Source organism: Leguminivora glycinivorella, chromosome Z (genome assembly GCF_023078275.1).
Source record: "Leguminivora glycinivorella isolate SPB_JAAS2020 chromosome Z, LegGlyc_1.1, whole genome shotgun sequence".
Lineage (NCBI taxonomy): Eukaryota > Metazoa > Arthropoda > Insecta > Lepidoptera > Tortricidae > Leguminivora > Leguminivora glycinivorella.
In genome coordinates, this window is record NC_062998.1 from 14273511 (window position 1) to 14297571 (window position 24061).

General features: G+C 37.5%; 1 protein-coding gene across 1 annotated transcript; it reads left to right on the forward strand.

Annotated features, from left to right (window-relative positions):
- Positions 1-71: 71 nt before the first annotated feature.
- Positions 72-24061, forward strand: LOC125240921 (host cell factor-like). Its single transcript, XM_048149118.1, has 13 exons — positions 72-371; positions 657-755; positions 948-1051; positions 1561-1750; positions 1985-2096; positions 2323-2460; positions 6388-6515; positions 12383-12573; positions 20118-20198; positions 20506-20667; positions 20988-21158; positions 21821-22007; positions 22811-24061. Exons 1-13 carry the CDS (start codon positions 221-223, stop codon positions 22897-22899), a joined length of 1803 nt encoding a protein of 600 aa, XP_048005075.1. The 5' UTR covers positions 72-220; the 3' UTR covers positions 22900-24061.

Consider the following 24061-nt stretch of genomic DNA (forward strand, 5'->3'; position numbering starts at 1 on the left):
GCTTAAATCTGTTCTATAGTTTCACAACTGTCTATGGTCGTTTTGAAAATGACGCCAAGATGGCAGGCAAACGAAAGTAACACTATGGTCATGAAGGCTTGTCAAAAAAGATTCAGATTTTAATATTACTGCTATAAAATGTGTTTTATCGTTGCTTAATCTCGATTCAATTTCTATATTTATTGTTTCCGAGTTTATTAAAATCAAAGTTTAATTGAAAATGGAGTCCGATTCAGCGCTGCACGACGAAGTTCACGATGGCGCGGAAGACTCTCCCGTAGAGGAAGCTCAAGCAACCGACGCAAATGCCGACTACTCTGAAGACAATGTTACTAGCCAAGATTCGGAAGCAGCTACTACCGAAGAGTCGGGTATGAAAGTATACTTATGTTTACTATAATACCTGGAGACACCACATAATCGGCTTGTTAATGTACTTCATTTTTAATAATTAATTAATTTTTTATACCTATTGCATATTATCTACAATAGTTGTATTAGGGACAGTGGAGGATATTTAGAGGATTCTACAATTTAACCTCAAGTTAAACAATAATATAGTAATCCTATTCAACTATCTGAACATTTACTTTAATTTGGCCATAGGTTATCCTTATAAGTACAAGCTATAACTTGAACTTTTTGGTATATTGTAGCTACAAATGGTGCCGCTCCAACTAGCAGTAGTGATGCCCTGGAAGAACCTGAATCTGCTGTTGGTGAAGGTGAAGATGAAAATCAAGAAAATGATGAAGGTAATGTGAGATAATGGAGGGACCAATCCAATTACTAGCTATACTGTTTGATTAGATTTATGCATTCAGGGTGGATGACAGGTTAACATTGTGGGTCTGTCAACATTTTATAGATATCACATGTGTATGCTTAACAACAACTTAATCAATCTTGCTGGACTGCATGTGTTAATAATATTTAATTTTCTATAGCGAGTGCTGAGGCTGAGCCAGAGGAAATGGATATTGATGACACGGCTACTGGAACTGTGACGGATGGGCCAGTTTACATTGGCGACAACTGCCTGTCTACTCCTGTGAGTAAACTTTGATATAGTGAAAAATTAAAGCCACTTACATACCATCCTATTCTTATCTCTATCACTCGTGGGTTGCTGTGTGTGGTGTGTGTCCACTGACCACATTCTAGTGAATAGTTTAAAACATTGAATTTCTCCACAGAATCATCCAGGTGCACCTTAACCTTACACTTTTGGGCCTTTCTTTACTACAGTTTAAGTTGATCATCACAAGCTGTTATTACTTTTACAAAATTTTAGGCAAGCATATAGCAAGCATAGAATATGAACATGATAAGTCATGAATGCAAATAGATTTTAAAATTAGATCATATTTGTAATGTGTGGAGATCATATATTAAATCAATAGTCCCCCTTCATGAAGCAATTTCCTTGTGTGGCAATATGCCTGTGTAGCATTTTTGTCATGCAAGGAAAGGAAACTGCCTTGAAACTTGGCTAATAACCTGACCTGACCTCTCAGCTCTCTACAAAGGATGTTTGTACTATGCTTATGATTTATACAGGCAGCAACAGATGACGGCTCACCACAAGATGATGAACATCAGATGGACACCCTCAAAGACCAAGGTGCTGATGAACTTGAGGGTGCTGAAGCCCAGGAGGAGTCTCCGGATCAGTCGATTAGCTCCGCCACTCCCATTGAAGGTGGAGTTGGAGATGGGGAGGGTGATGGTGCACAGATGGTGCAAGATGGTAAGACTGAATATGAGTGAAAATTATTTCCTGATCTATCAAATTTTACATGCTCTAATTAAGTAGTTCATTTGCTTTGTTTTCTGATTTTATCCACGCAAACAATTGCTAGCCAGTTCAATTCAAGTAAGCAACATTCATGACTGTATATTCAATTCACTCTTGTGTAGATAAGCCAAATGTATCTAAGATATGATTAAGATTTTCATAAAGTGTATGAATCTATTGTTACAGATGAGTCAAGCACTATGGATGAGGATATGGGTGCTTGTGAAGGTGTCGCCAGCAGTGATGATGTCAATGACATCAGCAGTGCAGCTCAGGATGCATTGAGTACGGGAATAAGGTAATAGAATAATACTTAATGTATTGCAATGTTTAAGTAGAAATTGCAGGACAGTAAATGTATGCATTTGATATATGTTGCTACGTTACTCCTTTAAGGAACTTCTTTTGAATTTAGTAGGATATAGTACTTACTATGAATCTTCAAAATACCAAAAACCTATTGAATATGTAAAGTTAGTACAAATGTTACATACCTGATATCTTACATATGTTGTTCCTTTCAGTTCAAGCACTGCCGAAGGTGGTTCAGACATAACAAGCAGTGGTCAAACAGAGGCAGCACTGATATCCTCGACGGCTAATGGACCCGCTGGTCTACTTCACTCTTTCTCCATCGCAGCTCAGCAGGCTCATGCCAATGAGTATGTATTATTTCAGATACTTTTTCATTGTATTACAGATATACGACAATGTTTGATTTAAGTGTTATTTAATATGATTGAACATCATGAGCAACAGTATAATCTGTTCAATTGTGATTGGCCCTTATCATGCACAGCGCCTAGTAATAGTGTAGATGATAAAGAGGTAATACTATTATTTATTTTAACTTTAACCCTTAAATGCATACATTTTTCTTTTAACGAGATATTAATATATGTGATAGACAATAGTTTTCTGACTCTGGGAAAAATAATAAAAAAAACATTTAAGATCGATTTTTATACTAAATCAGTGTTAGAAGTTAAATAGGCCAAATCTTATACAAATATATCGTAATTGGTAAGTTTTATTTAAAAAAAAATACTATTAAAAAGGTACACTATTTGTGAAACCTTTATGATAAAATGTTTAAATATAAACTAATTACCAACTCCGAAAAAATCAGCCTAAGGACTGTATCGATAAGTATAAGGACAAAACAAACCTCGTCTAAATGTTGACATGTGCATAATTTTATATTATTATGTTCCGAGAGTATGATCTGAAGGTATTGGTAAGCACTATTTGATATAAGAAGGTCTAATTTTTATTTTATTTTAGAGACTTTATGGTACTTTCATTAAGGTCTAGCAAATAAATTTCGGACAACCCCTATCTGGCTTAATTTGAGAATATTTCAATGACTGTTTGCACGATTTCAACAAACAAAGGTTAATATGCTGCCAAAATATATTCTTTAAGAGTCCACTTCATGGTTTTTCAATTGGGTACTTGCAGAATAAATGCGGTGAATTTATATAATTAAAAAAAACGCTATTTTGAGCAACGTTCCGGATTGTCGTAAATTTTTGATGCAAGCAGGATGAGAGAAACAGATAAAAAAATTAGCCATAGGCCAAAGTCTAATTGACATTCACGGTGTTTGAACAGTGCCTAAACCAAATCGATATAAACAGTGTATGATAGTTAAATTCGACATCAAAGTCGGAGTTAGAGGAAGCACCATGCCACATTCTCTAAATGGCCGCCATACAGATCCTGAACTTTATTTCTTAAAAATAACTATGGCTAGACTATGTCCAGATATTCTGCTTTGTGGATCATATGTCGTTGAGGTTCACACAGTACAATTTTTTTTCGCAATCGTATCGTTTTTTACGCACTTTGTGAATTTTCTAGTAGCATTTGTCCGGAATCGTAATTGTTACTCGGGAGGATTAAGTCAATACTGTCTAAACCACTTGCTTTACGTCGAGTTTCTAGGACAAAATGTGAACCTTATTATGTGCCTTATTAAGCCTATGTCTTGTTTTAAGAAAAAAATATAATAGCAAATAAATACGGCTACTCAAAGTTGTCCTCATACTTAACGATACAGTCTTTAAATCACATACTAAAAATCGCCATCATCCTGTTTTTTCACACTTTTCCGCCATTTCATCTTAATCCTTAAATAATAAATAGTAAAATTAATTAATTTAATTGTATATTAAATAATAATAAATAATCATGAGAATCTCGTGAAAGCCGAGAAGGACAAGTCCAGTAAGTACCTAGACTTGGCTCACGAGATAACCGCCATGTGGGATGTTGATTCAACGATCATTGTTCCGATAGTCGTTTCAGCGAACGGTCTCATAGCGAAGAGTCTCGACCAACATCTTAAGAGACTCTCGCTAGGTGGCTGGATCAAGGGCCAGATGCAGAAGGCGGTGATCTTGGACACGGCGCGGATAGTTCGACGGTTCCTCTCTCTGCAGCCCTAACCACCGGCAGCTTGGGCCCTGCCCCGCTGCTGGCGGCACCCTACCCCTAGGTTAGGTTTTTTATAATGTGTTTATATGTGTTTTATATTGTTTTGTATGTGTTTTTGTATTTTACTTTTATATTCATATTATAAACAGCCTAGCCTAAGAAAGAAAATAAATACTGAGAATAGAAATCAATAATACTCAAGCAATAAATGTGATTTTGGATAGCTACATATCAAGCCACGGGCCATCAAATATATGATGCATATATATACATCACCATGCATTTAAGGGTTAATGGACACATTGATTACTTATTGACCATTTATAGTTTTATACACGATTATAACATGGACTTGTTTTATACGATAAACATAGACAAAAAAAGTCAATATTTTATGTAACTAGGTCATGCTAAGTCTGGCTTAAATTGAGTTTCACGTGATTGGAATGCTGACAGCAAAGTTTTTCATATTGTTTCGGCAAAATTTAGATTAGAATCTATCTAGGCGGCGCGGCGAAAATTAGCTATGTTTGGTGACCTGTTCTATGTTCAATTGCTTAGGAAATAAAAATGATATTCAGCTCTACCAGGAAGACGGTATATTATTTCAATTTGTAATCTTTAATATAAATTGTAACAACAATATTCTCGAGTAATATTCGAATAACGATTACGTTACGACGTCGACAGTTGTTAATTTAAAGAGTGTGACCTTACATATAGAACATTACACCATAGAGGCCGGGAAACGAAGGATCGCAACTATTTCTAGCCAAGTCCAGACCGGATCACCGGAAAGGGACACCCGGCCGGCAACCCCGTTTCTCGTCGAAATTGCTAAAGTAACACTACTTTTCGCAAAGTATTTCTTTACTTGACTATGTCAAAGTTTGATGGGCTATATCGTAACTACTTTAAAAAAAACTTGTATCTTCGTCTGTCAATGAAAAGAAAATTGTAGTAAGTATGTATGGAATGCATATAGACTTACTGCGTTTTAACTTTGAGGAGCAGCGTGAGATACGAGATTTTTTCAAAGTAGTGACGATATGTACCTATACCTACTGTAAAAAATTGTCCCACCAAAAACATTTTGTAAAAAACTAGCCAAGTCTCGATGGAGCTGCTAGTATAGTCGTGCTAAGTCTAAGGTTCCTTAATGCGATTTCTTTATTATTATAGTTAATGTTGTGTGACTTGGCCGTTGAAGGGTAGCGGTTCTGGCGACAGATTGGTGCAATGGTGTCATGGAGCACCTGGTCTTGTACCCTTGTGTTCCCCTCTACGGCCAAGTCTGCGTTACCATAATGAGGTCCATTGCGAAATAAAGTTTAAATTAATAAGTAATTGCATCTGCGAACTAAGGGCCGGCTCACACCGGAATGGCAGCGGGCGGCCGGTTTGAGTTAGTCAAATCAAACTGGTACCGTAGCCAAATAGCATTTCTGCGACACGAAACGCCGCGAAAGGTAGTCTGGCTCTGTCGCGCCAGTACGCAAGAGCAACAGAGATAGATATCTACGAGCGTTTCGTTTCGTGAGCGTTTGTGCCATTCGGCTACGTACCCTGGTCTTTTTAATTATGTATATAAAGTTTAAAATTATTTCACACTGAAAGCGCCCGCCGCGTCGCTGCCGGCCGCTGCCATTCCGGTGTGAATTGACCCTTATCCTGCTGCCAATAAAGCTGTTCTCATGGTAAATTTTCTGTAAAAAATAGTAGGATGACTTGTAAAGTAATCTAAAATTTGATTTGCCCACCTCCTAACACATCTCTTATGACTTATGACCTTTGAAATTAAAATCAAAACTGCTTTTGCGTATAACCATAATTTTATACCTTGCTTTGCGATTCCTTGCCAATTCCTTATATTTCAATGAACATTGTCAATCTGCTGTCATTCAGTGCCATATTTCAATTAAATGAATAGAGATGGAAGAAAAATGTTTCCTAAAAGTATTATGTGATTGGCAGCTGTAGAAAACTCTGTATAAAACATTGCTGTTGTGATCACAATCAAGCCCATATTATTCAAGGCTCCATTATGTTAAGTAAACTGCAAAACAAGTTATAGAATAACTCAGGGTGAACATGTTCGATGCTCAAATTTAACACACGTAAACATAGTTCTAATATAGAGCTTTATTTAGGTTCGGCGATGCGGACACGTCGGAAATGGAAGGCGCTGCGGACACAATGCCGTCGGTCAGCGAGTCTATGCCATTGCTGACGATGGCCTCCAATGGCGCTGCACTGCTCTCTCCTGGCTTGATGCAAGGCAAGTAAATCATGATAGGCAACGTCTACACGTGCGCCAAGGAGGGCGCAGTCAGCACCATGCCATAGTCTATGATATGAGTATGACTTTGCTGACAGTGGCATCGAACCGCGCTGTGCTTCTCTCGAAAAAGAGGAACTTCTTGATGTAAGGCATGTAGAATTATGGGCGATGCGGACACGTTGGAAATAAACCAGATGATGCCGTCGGTCAGCGAGACTATGCTTATGCTGACCATGGCCTTGAGCGGTGTTGCGCTGCTCTTTCCTGGCTTGATTCAAGGCACACACAAACACGTGAACGAAACACAGTGCAGTAAGCACGATGCCACAGTATAACAAAGAGTACTATCGTACAGCATGGCCACTCCCGCTCCCCGCTGAAAGTGCCGCCCACCCGCTCTCGGTTACCTCACAGTTACCGCCTGTCAAAAACGCGAACAGTCGGCCTGTCATATCTCACTCATACAAGCATGGTACGTGTTCACCTACACGAGCTTAGAATGTGTGTTAGGAATGCGCCTCTTTCATATATTTGATCGCCAGTCCGAGGTGTGACAATGCCGATGGTCAGCGAATATGCCCTAGCTACTGGTGGCATCTGTCTCCTTTTGCTTTTTAGCTTTACAGCCCTTTGAAAGTAAAACAAAAAAATAATTATTCTACGATAAAGTAGGATTTTTTACAGAAAAAAAAATCAGAAACATATCTGCTTTCTTGAACCCGCATAACCGTCTCGCTTACTCTTATGCTTAGTGAGCAAAAAAGAAGAACCTGAAAGGGCTTTTTTTCGTGTTGCCCAGCAAACGACATCGTAAGTGCGGTAATAATTCGGCATCCGTAGAGCTGTATGCTATTTTGCATACATTTTAGAATACGATTTGATTGCTGCAACTGCAAGTGACGCTATTGGTTCCTATTGTTGTTTAATAAAGGTTTAGTACCCATTGCTCAGCTCGGGCACGCTTGACCCACTCTGGTGTCGGGTCCGAGTCTTCTCAGGTGAGTGTTTTATTTAAAAAAAATGCTATGAAAGAGAATTGAAGGAAGTGAGAATATAGATTCGGTCGTATAACTGCCATAATGTAATGTAAAGGTCGTATAACTGCCAAATGACATGCCAGCTCAATTTTTGATTAACTGTGCGGATGCTATTGTAAAACCCATATCTCTCCTGTTTAAGCGCTCGTTCACTGATTGCCACGTCCCCTCGATTTGGAAATCAGCCTATATTACACCCGTTCATAAGAAGGGTTCAAAAACTGAAGTAACTAATTATAGGCCAATTTCTAAACTTTGTATACTTGCTAAAGTACTTGAAAAGCTAGTTTATTCACAAGTATATGAGGCAATTAAGAATTATTTTAGTCCTTTTCAACATGGTTTTTTGAGATGTAAGTCTACCGTTTCAAATTTGATACTCCTTAATGATTATGTAACTACGGCCATGTCTGAGGGTAGTCAAGTCGATGTAGTGTACACCGACTACAGCAAAGCATTTGATAGGATTGACCATAAATTACTAATTTTTAAATTAAATAATATGGGTATTCATGGGGATCTATTGCGATGGTTCACATCTTATATTGATAATAGGTCGCAAGCTGTTGTCATTAACAACTATATGTCAGGCTGGGTAAGTGTTCCCAGTGGCGTTCCTCAAGGATCGTTGTTGGGCCCTTTGCTTTTTAATATATTTGTTAATGACATCAGTGACTGCTTCCAGTCTGCCAAGTTGCTATGCTTTGCTGACGATATGAAGATTTTTACCAAAGTTAGCTCAGTACATGATTCTACCCTTTTACAAAATGATCTTACACGACTTGTCGCATATTGTCAAATTAATAAACTAGAATTAAATGTTTCCAAATGCTTTGCTTTAACTTTCACTAGACAACGCAATATAATCCCGACTACATATAAGCTTAATAACCATGAGCTTGAAACTCTATCATGTATGAGGGACTTGGGAGTCATCCATGATTCTAAGCTTCTATTTGATAGTCACATAGACAATATAGTAACTAGTGCTACTAAGACATTAGGGTTTATTATGCGTAGTTGCCAACATTTTACTCAAATTAAAACTATGAAAGTCCTTTATTGTACATATGTCAGAAGCAAACTGGAATATGCGTCTCAAATTTGGAACCCTTATAATATATACATTAACAGAATAGAACGTATACAGAAAAAGTTTGTTAAATATCTCTGCTTTAAACTAAACACCGTTTATAATTCATCAAATTATGAAAATATTTGCAAAAAACATCACCTTATTCCATTATATAAACGTCGTCATATTGCTGATATTTCCTTTTTACTTAGCATTTCAAATGGCAATATTGATTGTCCCGAATTGCTCGCTAAGCTTTCCTTCAATACACCATCTAGATCGAAAAGATACTTCCTCCCTTATCAATCCCACTTACTTCACGTAACTATAGGAAAAATAGCTTCTATTACGAGCTGGTAAAAGCTTAAATGAATTATCGAGGAAGCGTGATATTGACGTTTTTAATAGCAACATAACTACCATAAGACGGATCTTGACAGACGAGTTACTTAAGTGAGCAAGCCACGAGCGACAACATGTTATATAGATTGTTAATGTTGAATACTATATCGGTATAACTTGTTAATGTACTTATATATTAGTTTAGTTCTAAGTTTTGCTTTTCCAAGACATGTAACAATCATTACGTGTTAGTGAGATACACGTACATAGTTAGTAATTTAGTACTAGCCACCATTTGTTTGATAACCTGTTACTACTGGTGGGAACCTATAATTGGCTGTTTGTTACTAGGGTTATATTATCTATCCTGAATTGTAAGCTGTTGGTTCTCCAAATAATAAATAATAATAATAATAAATAAATAATCTCTCGAGTCCCAGGGGTCACTTTACTTATAAACCTTATTTCAAATTTAACTTTGATGAAATAGATCAAGGTTCTTAATTAAAAAAAAAAAAATATGCGGTTTATTTGGTTTTGATGAACTACAGCTTGGCAAAAATGATTAGAAATCGAAAGTGGCAACATTATAGTGTTATCTGATCTCACTTTCTCACACATATTTATTTAACTTTAACGTGATCTGGGTACCGGCAGAATATCAGTGCCTCACTCGAAAGCGTGAAGCGTATGGCTGAGTCGGAACCCTTTTATATTTGCTGCAATGCAACCAGTGTGTGCATTTTTTTTGTATGTTGTGTACGTAATTTTAAGTCAGTTGTAGTTTATCTTCTTGTTATTCTGTGTTGTATTTGTAATTGTGTGTTATTGCAGCATTCAAATAAAGCTTCTATCTATCTATCATATTTATTTGAAAGGGACGACACTACACTCCATTATATTTACAACTTTTAATTTCTACTTTTTGCCAGCCTGTTTTAATCATGATCCTAGTTAAAAAAATATGCAGTTTATTTTCGTCAGTGTCAATTATAATGATAACGTCAATAATGGCGTAGGGATGTGACGACGCCATCGCCCATTGGTTTTACCAGTGCAATCAGTCAACGCAGGGCAGCTTGTGGCGAGCTGTTGGGGAACAGCGACCCCACGTACCCGAGTGCTCCTGGGGAGTTCTGTTACCCGTAAGGCGGGTGGGTGGGACAGTACTCTCTACCTCTGGCTTGCCTTGGCTGGCCGTCCAGAGTGGGGTCGTTAGGGCTACATGCCCCAGGGGTGGAAGTGAAAATTTGCATAAGACGCGAGTTGGTACAGTGGCTTAACAGCCACTGGGCAGAAAGCGGTGTACACCTCTCGACACCCTTGAGTTCTCACACCGGTGTTGCCCTTGAGCCATCTTGGATGTCGCTTTTTGTGGGGGCCCATCTTGTGGGGACAAGTCACCGTCTGCCGGAAATAAAATTGGATACCGTTTTATTAGGCAGGCGTCCGGTTTTTTATCCATAGCCCAGTATTTAGTCCATCACTTTCATCAAAATAGACCAGTTTATTTTAGATTCCATTAACTCTCAAATAGTCCTTACACCCTGGCGGGTTTTGCCTCTGCGTGTGTCCCATGATACGGGCAAGGGCAACATCCGCTCGGTGTACCCCTTACATTTCATTAAAGTGTCGAAAGGGCCTCTACGCGTTGGCTTCGGCCCCGCGCACGCCTCCCAAAGGTCCGGAACACTATTGTTCCGTGATGGGAAAGACGTCAATAATAACAAAAACTTTTTACAAAATAATTTTTAAGAAAAACAAACCGTCGCCTTTTGGGTTCTGGTGAAAGCTACTTGCGAATGTTGGATTATGTAGAAATGTGTAAGTATTTTTTCAGTACAGACGATGTTTTTTTTACGCACTAGTGCGAGAAGTGGTTCATTATATGCCAGGTCGAAACTTCGGAGGCTCATCTGTACTGAAAAACGTCGTACGATACACGTGCGAAAAGGAAATTCGTAACTCGTGTCGATTTAAAACACTCCCTTCGGTCGTGTTTTAATTTATCGCCACTCGTTTCGAACTTCCTTTTTTACGCACTTGTATCATAATGTACTATTTAAAACTGCTTTTACCTAATGCTTTAATTATTAGATGGCAACACAAATGAATATACGTATAACGTTAAGGTTTGAGGAGTTTCCTCAATTCCTCATGAATCCGATTATATTATAAGAAATCGAAGCTTGACAAACATTGACTTCAAAACATATGCTTAACAAACATAACTAAATAAATGTCACTGTTCTGAACTTAAATGCATGTTTTTCTTACAAAAATACCAAAGTCACTATGAGTGTGCCGTTCAGGTTTGAGGAGTTTGGTTCTGACCATCATCAGAAATTCCACTGCACCAAATGTCACTGTTCTGGACGAAAGTGCATGCTGTTCTTATAAAAATGGCAAAGTCACTATAAGCGTGCCGTTCAGATTTGAGGAGTTTGGTTCTGGCCATCATCAGCAGTTCCACTGCACCAAATGTCAGTGTTCTGGACGAAAGTGCATGCTGTTCTTATAAAAATACCAAAGTCACTATAAGCGTGCCGTTCAGATTTGAGGAGTTCGGTTCTGACCATCATCAGAAATTCCACTGCACCAAATGTCACTGTTCTGGACGAAAGTGCATGCTGTTCGTATAAAAATACCAAAGTCACTATAAGCGTGCCGTTCAGATTTGAAGAGTTCCGTTCTGGCCATCATCAGCAGTTCCACTGCACCAAATGTCACTGTTCCGTACCTAAATGCATGCTGTTCCTTTAAAAACACAAAAATCACCATATGTATGCCTTTCAGATTTGAGGAGTTCCCTCGATTTCTCCAGGATCCCATCATCAGAACTGGGTTCTGAGAAAAATGGGACCAATCTGTATGCATATACATTCAATCAAAAAAAAAATTTTCAAAATCGGTCCAGTAACGACGGAGATATCGAGGAACAAACAAAAAAAAAAAAAAAAAAAAAAAAAAAAACATACAGACGACTTGATAACCGTCCTTCTTGAGATATGAGGCGACGGTTAAAAATACAACCGACTTCAAAAAGAACAATCATCATAATGAGGTTCTCTTTATGAAAGTGCTAGTTTTCGAGAGAAACTACTCGAGTTACTTAAGAAAACACCGAAATCACCGTACATGTGCCTTTAAAAATTGAGGAGTTCCCTCAACTCTTCATGGATCCCATCATCAGAACAGCTCCAGATTAATATGGGACCACCTTGGAGATAGCTCATTTCAAACAAAAAAAGAATTATTGAAATCGGACCACGGGTCTCGGAGTAATCAGGTAACATACATAAAATGATCCCGAATATACATATAACCTCCTTCTTCTTTACTTTCGGTAAAGAAGTCGGTTAAAAACAGGCCGTAGGTTTAAAACTAAATGGATGTAAACGTTTGTATAGGCGAAGAGGGCGGCGCAGGCGTGTCTTCGTCGCAGGCGGCCGAGAGCGCGGCGGCGGGCGGCGCGAGCGAGGGCGAGGGCGCCGTGAGCAGCTCCGTGGCCGGCAACAACGGCACGCCGCCGCTGCGGCCCGCCGACGCCGCGCACGCGCTCGCCACGCTGGCCAGCGCTGCGCTGCACCACCACGAACAGGTGACACTTTACATATTGATTGATACATCTTTTTTTTTATTATTATAAATTGGCTTAACCTATAGGTTTTTGTTCTGTACGTAACAAAACACTTGATTAATTGTATAATTAAATTTATTATTTATATGTACACCGTGTTTCACTTAACACTAAAAACCTGAAAACAGTTTGTTCAGAATCGAGAGTAGAATCGATTGAGCTATATCTTGATGGGGGTAATATTTTTATATAAATTTGTATTATTAGTTATTTTTTACGTGCCTATTCTATTGTACTCGTGAGACAACATTGTGTATATCGCATTGCTAGAGGTTGTTTACCTTTTTCAGTATTTAGGGGTATTAATACTGGCTGGTTACTTGGACGATTATTTTTTCCGCTACGAGTTTGACGTTGTTTGTCAGTTTAATCTTAATGTTTATCATAAGCAGCGATTGTTAATATACCTAGATGTCTAAAGAGCTCTCAAAAATGACCCCACGAATATTGTACCATGGTAGGCGGGGCCTCAATATTGTGCCACGGAGCTTGTCAGTGCGCTAATGGCGGCCAGTCGGAACAGTTGTAATTGTAGTACGGCATATTTTGAATATATGTTTACAAAAAGAATATGCCGTACTGTTTTTTAATATCATGTGCTAGTCGTTCCAACAAATACGGAGAAAAATATGGGATTAAGTTTCATGTGTAATTTGGCGAGGATCATAATTATTTCGATTTATTTTGTACGAGCTATTTTTGTATGGGGATGATGTTATGCAATATTTTTAATAGCCAGTGATATTTAAAAACTTTAATTTTTGTATAATTTTATTCGAAGCGTTTCTCCCCGGCACTGTTTTACTACTTAAATGCCTACACTATGCCGGTAGATATTACTAAATTCTCATTCCTATGCCACTGGCATAAGTCAATTTTTTATTCCTATGCCAGCGGTATAGGGATATGAAGTTTTTAACACATCTGCCAAGCAAGTGTGGTCGCGCGATAAATGATAAAACATCTGACCGTCCCCCCTAAATATATAGTGCGATAGGGACGACCAGATGTTTTATTATTTATCGCGCGACCATGCTTGCATGCCTGCTGTGCGGCCGATATAGGCCAGTAAACTTGTTTAAACACACGTACGTGTCAGTGGCATAGGAGTTCGATTATTTTGATCACAGACCTTGTGTCACCGGCATAGTGGTTTAAATGGCCAATCTGAACACATTCGTGGACACGTATGGTATAGCATACGCGTAGTCATTTGTTTCCTTTGGTCTATGACAGATGACGTCACTAAGCGTCCCTGAACGTGTTAATTTAGAAGGTTGTAGAATAGAAATAGACGTGACCTGTGGTCCGGTGTCAGTACGGCGTATTATAAATATATCTACCAGATAAAGTTATCACTATCCTTTTCATCACACGTATAAATGACAATGACAGCTAACATTTATCTGACAGATATTATTTATCTGGCGATTGAAAAACCAGCCCTAAAAAGGTAAAATTTATAAAATGAAAGCCTGCATTTAACACCTGTTAACAATAGATGGCAACTGACAACAACCTGAACGTGTCTATACATTGATATACAGATATAAATTGAATTTATCTAGCCACAAACATACTTATTATAGCGGAATACGTGTACGACATAATTAATATTTTCATATGTAGGTTGTTACTTCATAACAACAAATTACAATAATTATGTAGTTATTTTTTAATATGCATAAAATTAAAATTATTTTTGCTTGGTTCTTTAATGTATGACATAAACCCATCCCTTTTCGTGTCAAATTTTAGTCAAATATGAACCGCGAATTCTTAGCTGCCAGTACGTACAGCAAGAAGGTTATTAGCCGAATAAAATCGCTGATTGGTAGTTAGTGACATTATATGCATTTCAGCTACACTTATCTGTGTGCATTAGTATAAAAGAGATGACTATTGTTTTGTTTACCAGTTTTGATTACAGGGCCTGTAAACGTATTGTCTTGTGTAAATGTAGGCGTAATTGTGTATGTGTGCTAAACGGTGCCGAGAATTTGAACGGTAATGTTCTTAAAGGCGGCTTCCATGTTTATCTTACTTCGTTGATCATAAGTCATAACAAATTGAACTCGTACCTAATTTACAACCTTGTCATTTTGAATATTGGGTTTCAATTTGCTTACCTACTGCGATTACCTGTCCAATTTGAAGTTTACTGTGACAAAGATTTAAAGTGTTTTACAGTGACATCTTAGCTGTCTATTGGTAAACCTTATGTCGTTGCAGTAACGTACACAAATAAATAGTTTTATGGTTTATGGTGGAAGTTAGCAATTATTTTATTGAGTGTAGAGCTAAAAGTCAAGTAGAGCTGTACAGAAAATTAAAAATTCAATTAAAAAAAAAGTAACCATCAGATTAAAAGATGAATATTCTAGATGAGTTTAAAAAAATAAAAACAGTTGGGGTGTCTGAGGTTTTGAGTGTTACCGGAAACACGTTGTATAATTAAATTAACTTGCCAAGTTCTAATTTTAAACATTATTTTAAACCAAGTAAAACTACGTATTTTCACAACTATACCATATTTTAAGTTCCGTACTCATACTCATTTATTTATAATATTGTTACATATTGCACGTCAAAATTTATTTACATGATTGTTACATGGTGTATTAAAATTAATATATTAGTAGTAATTGGTAGTAGTTATGGTTAAAAATGTCAAAATTTGCCAATACATTATAACATATAAACTTGGCATTGGATTGGATTTCAACCCTTTTTTAGGGCAACAATGGGGGATGTCTGAAAATTTTAAAATCGCCTGATATTTTTTCTGGTGATAGGAATAAGCATTTCTATTTACAGAAAAAAGTTACAGATTTTTTGGTAGCACCATACATTTTATAAAAATAAAAACGTGTTGCTCGACTGCGCGTACGACCCACTTCGGCAGTTATGAGATTTGTCTTAGTCTTTAAAAAAATTCCATTTTGAATCTGTGCTGGCCACAGACACTGACAGTTGATTGTCAGCTTGACATTTTTCTCGGAGAATTCATAACCATATCTGGTGAACTATTTATTACTGTTTTCGACTCATTTTCTCTCCCTGGCCTCTGATTTTGCCTCCTTCTACGACTACCTTCGCTCTCGAACCCCGGACGTTGATTTTACTGGCTTAAAACGACGACCTTTGATATTAACCTCTGGACCTGATTCTGCTTGCATTAACGAAGAAGTTTGCTTTTAAACACTGGACCTGATCCTGCTGAACTGTTTACGATCCGTTGTGCCTCCCTGACTTCTGATTTTCCCTAGCGTTGAAAAAACCGGAAAAAATCAAATGTTTTTTTCAGGAGTTTACGAAATTTTCGTTTTTTTCGGGTTTTTTAGGAAAAAAACGAGCACATTATTAAAATAAGTATTTATTTAGTCACTCAAATCACTGTCACTCTCATCATATACTTCAGTTATTTCTTCTTCCATGTGGTCGGTGTAGTCCGTTTGTAGGTGCAAATTCGCCCGAATAAAGATTAATTTATCCCATCAAAAACGTAAATGTGAAATGAGAGCCAAGTTCAATAATATGATAAATGCCTTGGTTGTTCACTTCGACGACTTTTTCGTCGAAGTGAACAACCACTAGAGAACGCTTATTAATTAATATGTCTATCTCGCATGTCTCAATATATGAGCCAAATTTGACACGTTTATGTAAAATAGTTTTTGAGTTATGAGGGGGTCAAAAGTGGCTCCAAATGGTTCGTGTAATATAACACACGGTGCTGCTCGCCAGTTCTGTTACTTGAACTTGGCTTGACACGCTACCGCTTGTCTAGATTAATAAGACGCTTTGGCAATAGCCGATTTCTGTCTCTGGTGTCCGTCCAAACAATGACCAATTTCTCTCAGCTGCGGCGGACGATGGAGGAATACTGAGCAATCTAACCGCAATATTTGACAGCAGTTTGGTAGAACATAACCCTTTCCACCAACTCAGTGGGGTTATGTTCATGACAGGCCGCCAAATAACTTCATTTGCCCAAAAGCCTTCTTTTGCTCTCTGCATACTCGGCGAATTCAGCCATCAAATACCCGTCAGTAGTAAAAAGCAATGTGTAAAGGTTTCAAAACCTTTAAAAAGTCAAGTAAATACTTTTTAACTGAAATTTTTAAATTGAAAACTGCATTCGGTTTTTTTCAATTCGTTTTTTTCGGTTTAAATCGTTTTTTTCCGAAAAATACGAGCCAAAAGTTTCGCGGTTTCTTTCTATAAATTTCTGAAAAAAACAAGTGAAATGGAAAAAAACCGGGAATTTTCCGGCTTTTTTCATCGCTAATTTTCCCTGACGATCATCGCTTTTAAGTTCCGGACACTATTTGTTATAATTAATACAAGTACATAAACACGATATAAGGATCCCAAAACATGCTTTATACCAACTTGTTCTAAAACCAACCAGAAAAATCCAGATTTAAAATTGTTCATATTAAGAAAGGAGCTGAAGGAAAGTTGGTGTCAATAGGTTGGCAGGAACTGCCCAACCAGAGTGCGATTTTGCTGTGAAGACCACCTGAGTGTAAGATACCGTGTCTTGTTTACCAACCTTAAAATGCAGTTACACGCTGGCAATAATATCATAAAAAAGAAAGCCAGAAATATCTGACACGGTGGCATTTTATAAAATGTGTATTTTTTGGATAGACCAATAGGAAAAATATGGTAAAATACATTTTTTTTTATAATTTGCAATGTCCTATAATAAAATATAATTGATTTATTGTGTTGTTTTATTTTACTTCTGAGTTACATAGGTGTGTGTCATGTGTGTCGAGTTACTGTCAAGTTACTATCAAATTCAGTCGGCTATGGCTTTCCATATTCTTCTATGGCCCTCCATACTGTTAAAGCATGATTAACAGCACTATAGTAGATTGTGTTACGAGGGAGCAAAATTGCATATTTATAGCGAGGATATAAATTGAATTGTGAACAAAGTGAAGTATTCTATATGTAATTGAATACTGAGTGTAGTGACTGGGATTCGAAAAGAAAGGGTTATTTTCTTCCCTGCACTGTGAGGAGGGTGCAAAGAGGCACTTTTCCTCTTTGCTATTAGGGACCAAAGTGATACTTTTCCCTTCAAGGACACATTTTTTACATGGTTACATAACATACCATTTTTTATGTTCATATAACATATCATTATATATAAATTTCCTAAAAGTTGATGTTAATATGTGTGGCAAATTTAATTCCACCTTGTGTCTTAACACTTGAATCCCTCACTACGCTCAGGATTAAATTTAAGAATACCTTGCTACACTCAAGATATATATCTCATTTTTCTCCCTTGTTGCACAATCTACTATTGCTACCATTTGACACTTTTTTTCATATCATATAAGCAAAACAAACACACACCACAACGCACAAACTTCAAGTGTTTGTCAATAAGTCCCTCCGGTCGATCCTCCGTATCTTCTGGCCGAAAACTATAAGGAATGAGAATCTGTGGAGTATGTGCCGACAACCTCCGATCGCCCAGGAAGTGGCTCAGCGGAAATGGAGATGGATCGGTCATACCCTTCGAAGAGGAGCTACCAACAGCGCCAGTATCGCGTTTGAGTGGCGGCCTCAAGGAGGAAAGAGGGCCCGCAAACGCCCCGTACACACCTGGAGGCGGAGCGTTGAGAACGAGCTGAGGGAATATGGACTGAGCTGGAACGAGGCCAAGGCGGTGGCTCAAGATAGAAAGGCGTGGAAGGATCTTGTGGAGGCCCTATGCACCTATGGAGTGCCTTAGGACATACAACAACAACATATAAGCAAAATACTAAAATATGAATCAGGTCTGTTGTAAAAATATTATGCACTTAATCGACACTATTTTTTTATACATAATATTAAAATATGTTACAACATAAAAATGTTCTCATAGCAATATAGGTATTAAGATTTATAAGATTATAAGTATTAAGATTTTTAGTTATTGAGAACTATATTTGCAGTGCCCTTACAGGGTTCATAGCTGTGCTATACCTACTGAAATGTACCAATGATAGCAATAAAGAATTACTGATTACTGATTATTACTTATGTGCAAACACTTTCCGTGGCGTTAATATTTTATACAGGCCAGACAAAGTTATTGAACAAAAAAGTGTCACTTAATTCCCTCCTAACAGGGCCGAAAAGTACCCTTTCTGAATGGGTGATGTGAAAAGCAGTATTAGGCGTCACATTGCAAACTCATTTCCTTTTTGAGCACTAACTACTTAAAGCAGACAATAAACCAACAATCTAAAGTTATTTGTTTAGGGCACAGGTCCTTCTCTAGTTCTCATCTGTAGGCAGGTGCGCTTATGAATCACTACTAGGAGTTAGCCTGTTTTCACATTACCCAATCCAATATCGGATGTCGGAAGGATTTCAATGGAAAAAATCCAAGACGACGCCTGTAATGTATGGGATATCGGTCCAACATCTGGTATTAGATCGAATAATGTGAAAACGTACTTATGGGTGCTAAAATGAGTAATAATGTTAATATAGATCAAGACAAATTTATGTTTATTACACTCTTATTAGAGTTCATGTTATTACATGTAGTTGCACTTTTCAAAATTAATGGGATACACATTCTCTGTCCAAAATATCTCTGCATCTTTCATCAATTTCTTCTTCACAGGCATTGTGTTTGTCGCTGTTCCACATTTTGGCAAATTAGATGAACTAGCTCTTACAAAATCGCTAGTACCTATCCACGTTTTCCCAATTCAATGGGCTTAAAAATTGTAATCAGGTCCGGGGTTCAACGCAAAGGCCGTCGGCAGCAAGCAGGGCAAGCACACGTCTTCGTTAATGCAAGTAGAATCAGGTCCAGGGTTTAAAATCAAAGGTCGTCGTTTTAAGCCAGTAAAATCACGGTCCGGGGTTCGAGAGCGAAGGTAGTCGTAGAAGGAGGCAAAATCAGAGGCCAGGGAGAGAAAATGAGTCGAAAACAGTAATAAATAGTTCACCAGATATGGTTACGAATTCTCCGAGAAAAATGTCAAGCTGACAATCAACTGTCAGTGTCTGTGGCCAGCACAGATTCAAAATGGATTTTTTTTAAAGACTAAGACAAATCTCATAACTGCCGAAGTGAGTCGTACGCGCAGTCGAGCAACACGTTTTTATTTTTATAAAATGTATGGTGCTACCAAAAAATCTGTAACTTTTTTCTGTAAATAGAAATGCTTATTCCTATCACCAGAAAAAATATCAGGCGATTTTAAAATTTTCAGACATCCCCCATTAAACTTGACCCCCTTTTTAACAGGTATGTTTTTGGTGGGATATATGTATACGTCCCACTGCTGAGCACAGACCACAGGAGCTATCATGGACTGAATTTCTTTGTAGAATTTTTATCTAATAATTGTATACAGTTGTCTAAGCCAAAGAGCCTGTTTAGTGCAAAATACTCGCTGTGGTCTATTTGAGTCTCTGTTAAAAATTCTCTGATATGGTAATGTGTTACTATTACTGAGCTGTATATTTAATTGCAGAATGAAGCTGATGAACCCAAACAAATAAATGATGAAGACGCCTGGTTCACCGTGGGAATTGTTAAAGGCACCACATTTACGGTAAATATTTCCACTATTTGAAGCCCTTCTCGTATAACACAGATCGGTGTACAAGGGAATAAAAAAAAGGTACACTAGCATTTGGGGCCATGTCCAAACCCCAGGTTCCTATAAGTTTTTGCTAGGTGCACTACTAGTGATGCCCTCACTTTGTAGACTTGTGTGTTAAATCTTCTGGGTTCGAATTAGTTCCAAAGTTCTAGCGATTGCCGTTAGCATTAACATGCCCGTAAAATTACGTGTATTTATGTCAATCAGCGTCACTCCACCCAAGGTGCCAATACAGACTTGATTGGTTTTGTTTTAGGTTCAAAACTATTTGTCGGACTCTAACGTGGACCTGTCCAACTTGTCTCTGGACAACCTGCCCGACCTGTCGGGACTGCCGACGACGCCGCTCGAGCACGGCACCGCTTACAAGTTCCGACTCGCGGCCATCAACTCCTGCGGCAGGGGAGAATTTAGCGAAGTAAGTTTCTTTATACTATTAATCATATATTTTAATGAATATTAAGGTATGAATACACCCTATCTTACTTAGAAAACTCTATTACAGCATTTCAGGTAGGTTGCGGCTCAATCAAGTTTGAGAGCTTGTTCTAATTATTATTGTCTTATTCTAAATATTATATCCAAATTAATCTCTAGTATAATAGTCACATATCTGTGAAAAATAAACAAAAATCCATTTAGTCGGGTCTTCGGGCTACAGGGGGCTGTTTAGTCCACAATTCATCACCTTTTAAATTATCATGTATGTCATATGCGTATTATGTACATTTTGTTCAGGAAAGCGCATTCAAGACCTGTCTGCCTGGATTCCCCGGGGCGCCATCTGCCATAAAGATCTCGAAGTCCGTGGAGGGCGCTCACCTGTCGTGGGAGCCGCCGCAAGTGGCCGCAGAGGGCATATTCGAGTACTCTGTCTATCTGGCGGTGCGCTCCAACACTCAACCAAAGGTACGTTTATATCATAGAGGAATGAGTAAGGAAAGAGTTGTAACTCCATACATCAGTAAATGCGAGTTATTTGTGTAGGTTTACTTATAGTGACATCTAGCGACAATCATGCGTCACTTATTTATTCCTCTATGGTTTATATTAAAATGTGGGACTCTAGCTAGAGTAGTTATCTAACCAATCAAATACTAACCCCTCAAACGCATATGTCACACAATTTGGAATGTAATTAATAAATTAAAGGTTGTTAATACAGTAGCAAATTATTAATAACGACGTTCCAGGATCCAGGAGTTAAGAAACGACGAGATAGTTAACCACCATGGTCGCGCGATAGACGATAAAATAGCAGGCCGTCCCTATCGCACTATTTGTAAGTGCGATAGCGACGGCCTGATATTTTATCGTCTACTTATGCTTCCCGTGCAGGACGTAACTTATGAGTCTTTTGGCAATGAAAACTTGATTTGGTAGTAAACCACCAAGTGGTTAATGAAACAATCTACAAATCGAAAGTCTTATGTCTAATACTAATGCTTTGTCTAATAAAAATGTATCTTGTAAGTACTAATACTATGATACTTTCTATACAATACTATTTTGGAAACCTTTTACGAGACATGCGTTTGGGTGCAACCGTCTAATCTAGCCAATATTTGCAGGAGGCGTCAAAATCGCAGCTAGCGTTCGTGCGCGTGTATTGCGGCAAAGCGAACACGTGCGTGGTGCCGCAGTCGTCGCTGAGCGCGGCGCACGTGGACTCCTCCACCAAGCCCGCCATCATCTTCCGCATCGCCGCGCGCAACGAGAAGGGCTACGGGCCTGCCACGCAAGTCAGGTGGCTGCAAGGTTAGTGTCTGTGTATCAGCTTTTAACGGTAGGATCCAGGTGCCTTAGGTTCAGAGATTTAGATCGCAGCAAATACAAATTGTAGTCCGGTCGCTGCAAGGTTTCCATGCCATTAGCGATAGGATTCAGGTGCCGTTGGATCAAATACTTAGATAACATTATTATTTTATTTTATTTATTTATTTTAGGTAATTACAAACAAAAATCTCTAATTAATTACACAGTATCGTTAAACCAATAAGGTTTGTCTCGATACCTGCAACTGCATGTCATTAGTCAACATATTAGATGTTTCTCGAAGGACTTTATCGATGCGAACCCTGATTTCTTTTTACTTGCCTGAGGTTTAAATTAAAAAGGACCTTGAAAATTATATCAAAACCTACACAAAACCTAATAATGTAATATTGCTTTTAACAACTTCAGTATCATAGAGGAACTTAACATTTTTTTTTTTAATTAATAAACGTACATAAATTCCTATCACACATTTTGCTTACCTAAATCTACTGGGCCATAAAGATGCAATATCAGACGGGAGTTGTAGAATACTAGTTGATATAAATTTTCTTATTGTCTGCAGTGTGTAATTATATGAATTATTCATTAGGTCCATGATTAAGCTTACAAGATTTAGATCAGAAGACTGAAATGTTACATCGTAATAGCAAGTAAGGTCATCTTTACATATTTCGTTTTGTTATAAAGTATTTAATTAGTAATGATTTAAAATATTCCATTGATGCACGTGCAGAACTATTGTTTCCATTCGTCACCTCTAGTAAATGAACTGTTTGTTCCAGATATGAAATCAACAGGAGTAAAAAGGTCAGGCGAGGGCCGGTTACCCGGCGCGTCACCCTCCAAGCAGCCTAAACAATTAATGCACTAACTGAACTCGAGTGACAGAATCAAAGTATCCCTAGGTATAAGTAGTTATATGTACAGACTGAGTGAATATTGTTCGACCCAAGTGTTTATCAATGTAATTAATAGACCTTTTCCTAATATGAAATCTCTTCTATCATAATAATTGTTGAGGTTATAATTTTTTTATTGGTACACCATTCCCTTCTATTATTCTAATGTCTTCAACGGAAGGCTTAATAGGTTAATGTATTCGACTTTATACTATAGATTAGTTTGACTGTTTATGTCTGCAGTGCAAATTACTATGACTTTATAAATACATGATTTAAGTGTATACTATAAGATCTTGTCATTCACGAAGATTCGTGCCTTGGTTCATTTCATATTGTCATGTAATTCTCTTGAATGGCACTATCTTTAAGTACATTTATAATGATATGAGGTTATAAATTATAATCGTTTATCAGTGTATCTCCTATCTTTCACATTAATGCTAATATAATGTGTGAGGCTTAACACATCTTTAAGGTTCTAAAAGGCATGTAAACTGCATTACGGCAATAACTAGTAGTACTTTATGTTGTGTATTACTTATTTACTTATACTTGTTGAATGATCCGATTTAAGTACATCAGCTCTGTATGATATTTCTTACTATACACATATCCATAAATAACCTATTCTAGAATTCATATTTGTTTGATTTATTTAAAATATAAAAATAATTGAGACGAGCTACGTTTATAAAAGTTGTTTAATTTATATCATAGCGAGGTAATCTTATGAAATAAAAGCTCTCAAACTTGTTTAACTTTTCAAATTCTAGTAATTTAACCACGAGCTTGAATCTGACATATTCGCTGGCGTGTGAGTATTTTTGTATGCATCTCATTCGTATCTGACATGTATGAAAATGTAATATAGAGCGAATGAAATATGAAAGTAAGTACGTACGTAGATTTATTGTTATTAAATATGTCAGTTTCAAAATCGTGTTAGCCGTTTTAATCAGATTCCTCTGGCAATCATGTAATAAAAAGTACAACTTAAAATGTTCGATTCTTTATTTAAGGCTGCTTTCAAAAAAAACGTCAAAAGAATGTAAAATTGATAGTTTTAGTCGGTGAAATACTACACTTTCCGTTATCCAATAGATTTATTTAATTCAAGTTCCAGTTAGAGCA